The following is a 12,205-nucleotide window of genomic DNA, read 5'->3' as shown; positions in this document are numbered from 1 at the left end:
ACAGCTTTATAGGTGTTTACAGTTAAAAGGATGACGCTTAAGCGCTGATGCCAGAGACTGTACTGACTTTTCCTCTAGTAGTAGTACTCATTTCTTTCTCTAAGCTTTTCCGAAATTGCAGACCTCTGGTGCATGTAACCTTTTATAAATGGCCAACAGCCTCTTTCCTGGGCCAGAAATGGGAAGTCCTTCCTTGGCATTGTATTGATGATGAACAATTAAAACCCTGCACGGTGTAGACTTCTGGATTACCTTCTCCATCACTCCCAGTGAGTTAAGAGCTCACTTTCAAAATCTTATTCTCTCTAAGAAGAGCAGCGCTGCTGATGTGTTTGACTTGCATCTCTGGAATATTTTCTGTTTGGATGGAAGCATCTTGACTTATTTCATTAAAATATGCAGATATGTATTTATAAGGGTTTTTTTGTATACTGAAAATTCCCATTTTGTAATTCCCTATTTACAACAGCTCCTGCTCTTCATTGCTTCCTCCTCTTTGGTACTGCTCAATGCCTCTATGCGACCCCTCTTCCCAGGGATTGTCCTGGACTCTGCTGTCTGTTAAAATAGTAATGCATGGGGTTATAAAAGAAGCGTTTAGGACCTCTAGCACCTAATTAAGGGCTTATCCTTGATGCCAATAATTACCATCTTTTAAATCCCACCTCTTTGCCAAGTGCTATAATAGGCACATTGTCTCTTTATCCTAATGATCGTATGAGAAGATATTATTATTTTGGTTTCACAGATGAAAACACTGAGGCTCAGGGGTCACAGAGCTAGTAAGCAGCCAAAGCTGAAATGTAAACCCCAGACCTAACATTCCAAGTCTATACTCTACCATGCTTCTGCTTTTAACGTAAGTAGGAAGGCTTTATTACATTGGAAAAGGATTATTTCTACAGAGGAATGAAGTTGTTGAAAGCACCTTGAGGCATATAATATTAGCTCTGCAAAAGACTAGAGCAGACCTAGCCCAACAACTCGCCTAGCTATGCTTCCTTTTTAAGTGCACTCACTCTCCCAGGCTCCAGCTGAACACTGCAGGGGGCTATGTGCCATTTTGGGTGAGATTATGACATGAGAGCACCTCCTAAATGAAACCTGTACCCCTTTATCTTGATCACATTGACCTTAGTCCTGCCCTGGGGATTTTCTCAGATTACTAAGGTCCTTCTTCCAGTGACAGCCCTTCACATATTTGATAAATGTGATTCCTATCCCCTGTAACCTAGCCATGAAGGCACCAGAAGCTTCTAGCATTATTTTACAGTGGCCAGTGTCCAGGCTGGGGGGAGAACCATAAAGATTTTCAGAAAAGCATATGTGAATCGACATATTTATACAAAACCAGGAAACCTTTCTGTCTTTGTTCCCCTTTAACTCTATCCAGGTTTCCAGCCAGGACCTCCCTGGCGAGAGCCTCTTCCACCCTGGAGTGCTCCCTCAGGATTGCCTTCTCCTCGCCCAGCCCAGGTTCACACACTTGCCCTCTTGCCTCAGCATGACATGATAGCAGGCACATTGGGTTGGGGTCCTAACAACCTCGTTTGATGTCTGCAGAGTTCGTCTTCAGTATTAACTGAAGATTAACTGAAATTAACACTAATGTCAGTTGGTTTTCTTCTAAGTGTATCCAAACCAAGTTAAGCTGAAGTGAGCCAAACGATTCAAGGAATCGAGCAAGAACTAGCCTTTGCTCTTCCAGACACCAGTTGGTGGTAAACTGGCCTCTTTGACAATCACTCTTCTTTGGGCTGTTTGAGTGCCAGACTCTTTTCTCGAAATTGTGGGTATGTCTACTTATTTCTAACTATCATTTTAACCTGAACATACAGAGATCTGACCTACACCTCCTGTCAGTCATCCTTAGCCTGTGCTGGGTCTCCTTGATAAAGGAAGCTCTGCAGCAGCATCTCCCAGAGGTCTCAGCTGGATGCGTCCAGCGATAGGCAGCTCACCCTCTAGATCAGCCTGAGATTCCTAAACAGCACTAGTGGTTGGTTAATTTACTTGGTATAAACAGACATATCAAGCACCCATTGTGCACAGCCTGGCACTGCGTATAAAGTGAGGAATAGGTAAGATGTTTGTAAAGATGAGGTAAAATATTGTTATCCCTGTGCTTAAATGAATTATCTCATGGAGAGATTGACATGTGAAATAATAACACAAGGAATTAACCAAGGTAGCAAGGAGGTAGGTACAACGTGTGGAACTAGCCAGATCAGGGCCCTCAAATCCAGCGTTTCAGTTTGGTCACAGAGGTGATCAAGCCTGGATTTTCAAATATCTTCTCCATCTCGTTGTTAGATCGTGAGCAGGTGATTTGTCGTAGTTTTGGTTTCAGAAGCAGTATTCCATTAAGTGCCATGCCAGGATTGAAACTGACAGTATGCTGAGAAAATGGAAACTGCACATCATATTCAAGTAAATACAGAACACAAAAATTATCTGTAGGCATTTTTCCCAAGTATATACTTATGTTGTCCTTTTATTTTTCTACGCTTGTGGTTGATATTTTCAATAACTTTTATTAGTAATAGTATATATGAGAACAAGACAAACATGGTTCCCTAAAGTAAACAGTGAAATAATATTAAATAATCTTCTTTAAAGTAAATGAAACGAGGACCTGCATACATTTTGCTTCTGAAATTTCAGCTTTCCTCGTTACTGTAATTACTCTTAGCTTGATATAGATCCATAAAATCAAAGATTTTAAATCAGAGAAGGTTCATTACCTATTGTTGAAAGAGGAATTAAGCAGATAGCATTTTAATGGCTTGGAAGACAGCAGTGCTTTGTGCTTTAATAGATTTCTTTCCCAAGATCTGTAAAGTATCATTTATTCTCAAAAATTAATTGCTGACACACAAAAATAATCTCTGACTGAGATAGCAAGCATTTTACTCATCTTCTGATATATATAAGCCCTTCCCTTTCTAGAAAATCCTTTTTTCATGATTTATTTGGCTATATTAACATCAGCTGTTTACTGAACCTGGACTCTGCACTTGGCATTGTGCTGGGCACTTAAAAGCTTGTATTATTCCCAGCCCTTACAGACAGTCTGTATTTCTGATGTGGAAACTGGAGCTCAGAGAGATCGTCCTTAGCAAGGTCACACAGTTGTTTAGTGACAGAACCAGGACTGGAAATTTGTCTCTAACCCAAAAGCCTGTCTTCTTTTCATAGCACCAGACTCTCTCTCACTGTAATTCAGAGTTATTTGATCAGGGGAATTAAGTCAGCTAATCCTCTGGACTTGTCTCATATTTATTTCTCACATCCAAACCGCATCCAAAAATGACAGAATACATTTTCTTCCTCATGCCCCGTAAGCACCAGTCATCCCGCTGGCCGGGCTGTGTGATTTTTCCACAGACCATATGCCAAAGTCAATTTCTGATCAATTTAAAAGTCAAATATTGTTAAAAGTCAGAAAATATAAAAACATATCAGTTCCTTTGAGGAATTGTAACTTCTGAGTTTTAAAGCAATAGAATAAAGGAGTAGATCCTGACAATATAAAAGTGTAAAACTTCTATACGACAAAAAACAACTGAAACAGAATTGTAAACAATAGGTTAGAATGTTCATGATAACGAAAATCAGGGTTAAGATTTCAGTTATACAGAGAATCCTTCACATGTGAAAGAGTGGAAAGCTGTTATAACTCTCCTAAATGAGTGAATGATTGATTCTTCCCACAACAAAAAATAAAAGTGATAGGAAATTTATGGAAAAAGCCATTCTTGCAAATAAACAAATTCAAATGAAAGCAACCTTGAGGTACCATTACATATCTCCTATATTAGCAAATGATTTTTTCTTTTCTAAATGTTAACACCTAAAGCTGAGAAGTTCATGATGTGACACTGATGCATTCCCACACTGATGTCACCGCTGTAAGGTGGCACAGTTGACATCACTGTGTGGTTGTGCTTACATTCATATTTAGAACCAAAAAAATGTTTCAGATACTTTGCGTGATGTATTAATTTGCCTGATGAATTAATTTACCTAACAAAGTACCACAGACTAAGTGACTTAAACAAGAGAAATTTATTTTCCTACAGTTTTGGAGACTAGAAGTCTGATGTCAAGGTGTAAGGTTGGTTTCTTCCCAGGCCTCTCTCCTTGGTGTGTTGACAGCTGCCTTCTCACTGTCCTCACATGACTCACCCTTGTTTCATGTGTGTGTCCTGTTTTCTTTTCTTGTAAGGACACCAGTTATATCAGAGTCCATCCTAATGATCTCATTTTACCTTCATCGCCTCATTAAAGTCCCTATCTGTAAATAAAGTCACATTGTGAGGTACTGGGGGTAAGGCCTTCGACATATGAATTTGTGCGGGGACACAGTTCAGCCTGTAACATGCCAGTAATACCTCACCTGGTAACTTGTCCTATGCAGATGATTTCAATGAAGAAGAAAGTATGTGCATAAAAACATTCATGGTAGTGTTTCAGTAATATCAAACAATTAAAAATGGCTGAAATACTTATAAAAGTTAAATAACTTATAACAACTATTTTGCAGCCATTAAAATTTTTAAGACTGAAAACTATGTGAAAAACAATTTAAAAATTCTTAGCATATAATGAGAAAAGTAGAATACAAATATCATGCGGTTAATTGTGGAAAAAAAAAATCTATGCACGTGGACAGTTACTGGAGATGAAAGGAGGGTGAAATAATTCTCTTGTGGTGGCCGAAATATGGATATACAAATTACTGTCATACAGCCTGAAGAGCCAGACCTCAGGTGTCTTGGGAGTATGGAGGAAGGTGAAATCAGCTTGGCCAAGAGAGTTAAACAAAATGTCAGCAAGAAGGTGGCATGATTTTTTCCAACTATTTCCACTTTTTTATTTTTATCTTAAAAATAAAAAGTAGGTTAGAATAAATAATGCGTGGTCAGAGAGTACCAGCTTCTGTGGCAGATAGTACTGAAGTTTTAGTATGTTAGGACGAATTTTAGTCAAAAACAAGAAAAAACAAAGACAACTTGAGGCTTAACAAATTAACCTAGCAACTCAGCAGTGTGGCGCTAATGTCACAGTGCTGGAGAGTGCTTTGGGACTGGACACCCGGCCCTCAGCTGTGCTGGCCTTGGCGCCGGCGCCCTGCTACGGGGCCTGGGATGTGGAAAGGAACATCTTGGCTGTCTATGACCTGTTCCTTCTCTGAACCTCAGACTCTTCTTTAAAATGTACTTGTTGGAGTGGGTCATTACAAAGGCCATCTCTCTCTTCCTTCTTTCATTCTCTATTTTGTTCCCAAATACGCACAGAAAAATTACCTATGCGGTATTTTCCTTGCAGCTGACAATTTTGAAGTATACTGTGGCCATTCTATATTTCTTGCAAAGAGCCAGGCCCAGGTAGAATGTCAGAGAAAGAAAATAAGATAAAGTCACCTACTCTGTATTTCCAGTACTCGGTTTTATAAGAAGCCAAACCCAAAATTCCTCCCAATCTTTCCCTGCTCACTGCCCAAGCTCAATGCAGGTCAGCAAACCCAGACCCTTATGTTTCTTAAGGGAACCTCTGAGTGGGCCGGGGCCAAGGGGAAGCATGCGTTTCATTGCCGTGTCTTTAACCTTAGGCATTCTCAGCCAAGACAGCAAGCAGCAGGCTTTTGGAGAGAAGACAGCCTACCCTGCCCTTCCCCACCCTTTACCCTCCATGCCAGGATCGAGCAGCTTCTAAAAAGCTGGGTATATCCAGCCAGAAACGCGGGAAGGATTTGGTTGCACTGGATAGAAACAGACTGCGAAGAGAATGAGAGCAGCAGTGGCCGCAGGCGTTAACAGAACCCCTGTCTCTTCCTCAGGCTGGAAGAATCCATCACTCCCTCTCTAGGAGACTGTCAGGCTTCCAGAGGGAGGGTTAGTGAGTAAACTGAAAGAATAATAAAGGTGTCCCAGCCTGGAAAACGTATTCAGGGCAACAAAGAAAGTATTGCCCTGCAGTGTTTGGATTCTGAGCCTTTTATCTGTGCATCTTATCAAACATGTGCCTGTAGCATCCTGGCACACACTCTGTTCTCTCCTGCAGGGTTAGGCGGGGGAATTCTTTGTTTTGAAGGATGAACCAAGATAACACATACAGTAACTCAGATGGCCTGTGTGTGTGCACGCATTAGCATGTGCATGCACGTGGGTGGAGGCAGCCGCATAGACTAAAAGAATGTGCGCTGTGGAGTGATTCATTCACTTGGGTATTCATTCCACAAATCTTGCTCAGCTCCTAGCATGTGGCCACCTCATTCTGGACATTGGGGTTCAGGGGTGAACAGAAGAGACAAGATCTCTGCTCCATAGGAACTCATGTTCTGGAGGGAAACAATCAACAAGTAAACTAATCTGAGACCCGGGCTTCTAGGCCACTCCACCACGGAGCAACTGTACGACACTTGGCTTCACTGAGCCTGCCTCTGTCAGAGGAGGCGAGAACTGTCTTGAAGGGATGTCTGAAGACTTCAGGGGCCTCTCAGTGTTCTGGCACATAGACACTGTACTGCTGAGGGCAGGAGCTCTGTGGGATGGAGACTCCTGTTTGCTAGGCATGAAGAGACAGGGAGAGAAGTGGGATGGAAAGAAGGCATTCAGAATCACAGGCAGCCCCAGCAAGGAGAAGTCCAAGCTCCGTGCCCCTTCCAGCACAAAAGCGAGTCCTTTGAACCAGTGGCTTTTTCTGTCATCTAGCTCCTAAAAACAAAAACAAAGGTAAATGGAGCTCAGCCTAAGTGTTTTGGGTCAAAGGTGGGCTGTACAAGTGTTCATGAAATGGGAGGCCGGAGAAAAGACACTGAGGGCTTGCCGAGAGGGTCTTCTGTTCTGGAGGCTAGTCCTGATCAGTCTCTGAAAGATGGGGTCTTTGTCGTGTACTTGTGCAGTTTACAAAAATGTGACAGTTTAATAATGTAGGTTCACTCAACCATTTAACAAATGTTAATGAAATGGGGTGCTGAAATAGAAAAGTGATAAAACTTCTGTGCCTTCAAGAATGTCCTAGTCGGTAAGGGAGACAGACATACAAATTACTGTCATACAGACCGGGCATGGTGGCTCACGCCTGTAATCCCAGCACTTTGGGAGGCTGAAGCGAGTGGACACCTGAGCTCATGTGTTCGAGACCAGCCTGACCAAACATGGTGAAACCCCGTCTCTAATAAATACAAAAAATTAGGCGTGGTGCCATGCACCCATAATCCCAGTTACTTGGGAGCATGAGGCAGGAGAACTGCTTGAACCCGGGAGGCAGAGGTTGCAGTGAGTCGAGATTGCACCACTGCACTCTACCCTGGGCAACGAGTAAAACTCCATCTCAAAAAATAAATAAAATAAAATAAAATTACTTATCATACAGCAAGAAGAGGCAAATCTCTGGTATCTTGGGAGTATGGAAGAAGGAGGAATCCTTGACCATACTCCCAAGTGTTGGCCAAGAAAGTTAAAGAAAATGTCAGCAAGAAGGTGGCATTGGAGGTGATGTTTCCATTGGGTTTGGAGTGACCCCTATGGGTAGTAGGAAAGATTCACGGTATCCGATAGCGGGCAGGATTTTATTCTCAGTGCTTCTCTCGCGTTAATTCTTGCAGTCAGTAGACACAGTTGACCTTCGCATCTTCAGTAGCCTTTCTTCCTTGTCACAGAACATGCAGGAAGAGTATGTTGTATATAATTGCATAATATAGTTGGTCTAAACGTTAGTTAATTGGCTTTGACATTATTTCTGAGAGTCCTGCAACCCAAATTATTAAAAATGCATGGTAACATTAAGAAAAGCCTGTCAAGAATCTGTTTTATGATATCCCAATGTAAGTGAGAAGCTCCGAATTTTGATGTGATCAGTGTGGACTTGATTCTTTACAAAAATATTGAAAATAATACATATATTTAGAAAATAAGACCAGGGAGAAAGAGAATATGCAAACTGAAAGAACCAAGGAAACCATTTTTTAAAAAGTAATGTTAGTACTGAGCTTCCTAGAGGCTCAAGCAAGAACAGCTTAAAACCCCACTGTTGGTTATCTTACTTGTATCAGTGGGCTTGAAAGACATATTCTTTTCTCAATGGAGTACAAAAAATGTTTTCTTGTTCTAAAAAAAAAGCTGTTTTCATGTGTATTTATATTCAAGAAAGATACAGCGTTAAAGAATGTGGATCACGGTGAAAGTACAAATAAAACAGTAACTGCGGTTGTTAAGAGCACACTTTGATGTCAAGACTGACCCAAATTTACAATCTGGCTCTACAACACTGGCTACAATGTTAAGCAAAATTCCTACACCTCAGTTTCCTTATCTGTCAATTGGGAGGTAAAAGTGCCAGTCACGGGGTTGAGTGAGAAGGCCTCGGTGGAGAAATGCTGGTACAGTGTTGAATACAGTTTCTGGTGCCCAGTATCTGGAAGCTGTGGCGATGATTGCAGTGGGGTTCTTGTGTCTTCTCATATTAAGAGGAGCCCCATCTGTCATCCCAATCTGTGACCTACCTCAGAGGTGCTCATGACCCACACATGCTTTTAAACCCAGGCCAGGGCATGAATGATGATGAAGGCAGCCCAGTGGAGAGCGAGGGATCCAACGGGGAGGCGGACAAAGCAGACACCCCCTCACGCTGTGCCTGTCTTATTTCTTGAAGGTGAATGATTCCAATTGTGACCAGGAACTCCTTTCCCTGCTCCTGGATGCTAAGCTGCTGGTGAAGTGTGTCTCCACTCCCTTCTATCCGCGTATCGTTGACCACCTCTTGGCCGGCCTCCAGCAAGGGCGCTGGGATGCAGAGGAGCTGGGCAGACACCTGCAAGAAGCCGGCCACAAAGCCGAAGCTGGGTCTCTCCTTCTGGCTGTGAGGGGGACTCACCGGGCCTTGAGAACCTTCAGCACAGCCCTCTGCGCAGCACAGCATTGGGTGTGAGGGCCGCCTGTGGCTCTGCTCCTTAGTGGAAAAAGCATCTGGAGTTGAATGCTGTTCCCAGAAACAACATGTGTACCTGCCGATTGTTCTCCGTGGTTCCAACAAATTGCAAATAAAACTGTATGGAAACGATGAGCAAGCTGCCGCTTTTTTAAACTTTTTTTTCTGTCTTGTACCGACTGATGAACATACTTTCTTATTGACTGAGACTCTTCCCTTCCCAGCCTCCTTTTTTTTTTTTTTTTCCCAACCTGCCTTTTCTGGATAGAATTCAGTTAATAATGTGCCCACAACTGTGGTTCAGCAAGTTGGATGTGGTGGTGGATAGGGTGGCGTTAGGATGGGAGTGCGTGTGCAGAATGCCTGGTGGTTGGGGCAGGTGCCACGGGTGGAGGGAGAGTGGATCTGGACTCAAGTCTCAGATTAGTTAAATGACCTCAGGCTAATTCTTCCACCTCTTTGAACCTCAGTCTATGATGTATAAAAATAAGGGTAGTATTATCTGCCTCATAAAGTTGATGAGTGTTATGTGAGGTTGTGTGTGTGAAGCTCTATCAGATACACAGCTGGAGCTGAAAAAATAGTAACTTTCTGTCCCGCTCACTAGTGTCACAGTATATGAATTATGACCTTCGGGGCATAGCCAGATGATCAGGACCAATACATGATTGCTGTCTGATGAGAGGCCTTCACAAGTTATCGGCATCAACATGTTCAGGTTGACACATTTCATGTCCATAAACCTACATAGGCAGGTGGGTGGGGGAACAGAGCTAGCATGCACACTTATCACAGGTGGGATTGGCATAATGATTTGCATACAGCCAATCATAGCAAGGGTGTGAAAGGCAACACCCTTAGGAAAACCTCCCACACAAGGGGTGTTCCCTGTGATGGAGGATAAGAGTCCCAGGGCATAGCTTGCTGGCACCTGCCCCCACCACAGAGGTATGTGCTTGATAGTGAAGGCTCTAGACCTCACGCCCCTGAGACTCACACTCGATCCAAGACACAGCAGCAGCTGAGGCATGGCCTGGGGGAGAGCATCCACACCTACACAGTGACCAGGGGGCCATTGGAGGCATCCATCTACACTAAGCCATGCGGGTCTTTTACCTCTGCCCCAAAAAAAATAATTTGGAGGGAGGGAGAGTGACTGTGTATTAATAAGAAAGTTTAGGTAGATTAGATGATATTACATCATTGTTATAGGGAATAATTTGCAAAAGTTTAAGTCATGTGAAAAGGCTACCTCTGATCAATTTCTGCATTGCTCTGTCAAAGCCAGCAGGCTGAATGTAACAGGGCTCCCTGGTGGTCTTTAACATATGGTGTACTGGACAGCCTGATCTCCACACCTCCCCCTATCCACCCCACTCCCACCGGTGCCCTACACACACCTGATTGGGTTCCCCATCTATTTAAGAATAACATCGCCTCCCCTTACAGCTTATCTTCACCATCATCATTGGCTTCACCTCATTTCCGCTCCTCTAGATGTAGCTGCAGAGCTGCAGAGTCCTCTGATGAAAGTTTTGGTCATCTTTGGAGGAGACTTATTGTGTAATTGCTCACTCCCGTGACCTCCCACCAACTGTCTACCCCAAGATTGAATTCCTTTCCCAATTCAGTAGCACCTAGAATTTGGGAATGGCTTGCACAAGCCTCTAGCATACTTTGCAGGGAAGAGGACGCCATATTTCTCCCAAATTAGGTAACGCCTGTCCAGACAGACCCACGCAGCCAAAAAAGCCTCCTAGAACTCTGATGGCACCACCTGTGTCCCATGGTGCGGGTCAAGCCACTCCCAGGTAGCATGCCTACCAGTAATGGGTGTTCTCCAACCTTGCAGCAAGCTTGCGTCATTTCAGGTGAATGAAAACATCGAGTGAGCAATATTCTGAGAAACAGTCTGTTTCAACCGAATCCCTCCCGAGACCTTTTTGTTCCAATTGCGATATTACAGATCTCAGAAGTCATTTAGTATGATACCCTGACTTTATGGATTAGTAGACTGAGGCCCAAGGGCTGAAGTGACTTGTACAAAGGACAGAAGAGGATTGTGGGGCTCCACATTCCAGTCCCCCAGCCCCACAATGCTTATAAGGAAGGCATTCCCTCCTGGAAACTGCATGGCTTTGACTCACGTCCTCGTTTACTGGAAACCAAATGTAAAAGGTTTGAGCAGTTTCTGCGGGGGGAAAAAAAAGAGAAAAAGAAGGAACAACAAATAAAGAATTCACTCAAGAATCACACCAGTTGGAAAAATACTCTAGAACGCTGAGTTCCTCTTTGTGCTGGTATTTAGAATGTTAACCATAAATGTTAGATGAAGGAGTAAGGTGGTATGTTGTCTTGCTTACGGTTAAAAGTTCCTGTCAGTTATCCCAAACCTTTCTGTTTGAAAACAAATCAAAATAAGCAAGGGCTGCCCTGGCCCTCACTCACACTCAGATTCGATAGCTTTGCTTCCTGGGATGTGGCCCGCAGGGTGAGCCAGTGCAGGGTGAGAGCCTCTGGAGTCAGACCGCCAAGCTGTGAGCACTGGGAGGCCTCTCTCTCTTAGCCTCAGTTTTCTCACCCAAAACTAGGGCTAATAATGCCTAAGTTGCTAATTAGTAAGTACTTTTCTCAAGGTCACAAAGCTAGTAAGTAATGGAACCACAATGCAAACCCAGGTATGTAACCCTTGGCCCAATGCTGTGTTAACTTAAGTCACCAGAGCACTTCTAGGTCCCTCTGCTGAGGAACCTGGTGAACATCCTGGAGGTCATTTGAATGACACACTCAGCTCTATTTCCCATTTCTCTCTTCTGTTCAGGGACCGATAATATCATGGCAGAGGGAGGCCATGAAATGTCTGTGACTTTTTCTAATTGTCAGCTGATGTCCCTGCCTTCTCAAAGCTGGGGCACACTCTATCTTTGTTCTGTTCAAGAGTTTTAATACTGGGTTGAGCATAGAGGCTCACACCTCTAATCCCAACACTTTGGGAGGCCAAGGAGGGCAGATCACTTGAAGCCAGGAGTTCAAGACCAGCCTGGCCAACATGGTGAAACCCCATCTCTCCTATAAATACAAAAATTAGCCAGGCGTGGTGGCACACACCTCTAATCCCAGCTACTCGGGAGGCCGAGGTACAAGAATCACTTGAACCAGGGAGGCAGAGGTTGCAGTGAGCTGATTGCACCACTGCACTCCAGCCTGGGCAACAGAGCGAGACTCTGTCTCAAACAAACAAACAAACAAAAAAGTTGTAATACCGAAGTGT

General features: G+C 43.5%; 1 protein-coding gene across 3 annotated transcripts in view; it reads left to right on the top strand.

The window, feature by feature from the left end:
* The window catches only part of NBAS (NBAS subunit of NRZ tethering complex), a 405,988-nt gene extending 396,919 nt beyond the window's left edge, over nucleotides 1-9,069 (top strand). For all 3 annotated transcript variants that reach the window (XM_021924592.2, XM_003908295.5, XM_017947297.3), the window contains one exon: nucleotides 8,659-9,069. In XM_021924592.2, the coding sequence (XP_021780284.2) occupies nucleotides 8,659-8,934 (276 nt within the window). In that variant the 3' untranslated portion in view covers nucleotides 8,935-9,069. The remainder of the gene's footprint in view (nucleotides 1-8,658) is intronic.
* The last annotated feature ends 3,136 nt before the right edge of the window (nucleotides 9,070-12,205 follow it).

The sequence above is a fragment of the Papio anubis genome, chromosome 14, assembly GCF_008728515.1.
Source record: "Papio anubis isolate 15944 chromosome 14, Panubis1.0, whole genome shotgun sequence".
NCBI lineage: Eukaryota > Metazoa > Chordata > Mammalia > Primates > Cercopithecidae > Papio > Papio anubis.
The sequence above is the reverse complement of the archived record's forward strand: the minus strand, read 5'-3'. Positions and strand labels throughout refer to the sequence as shown.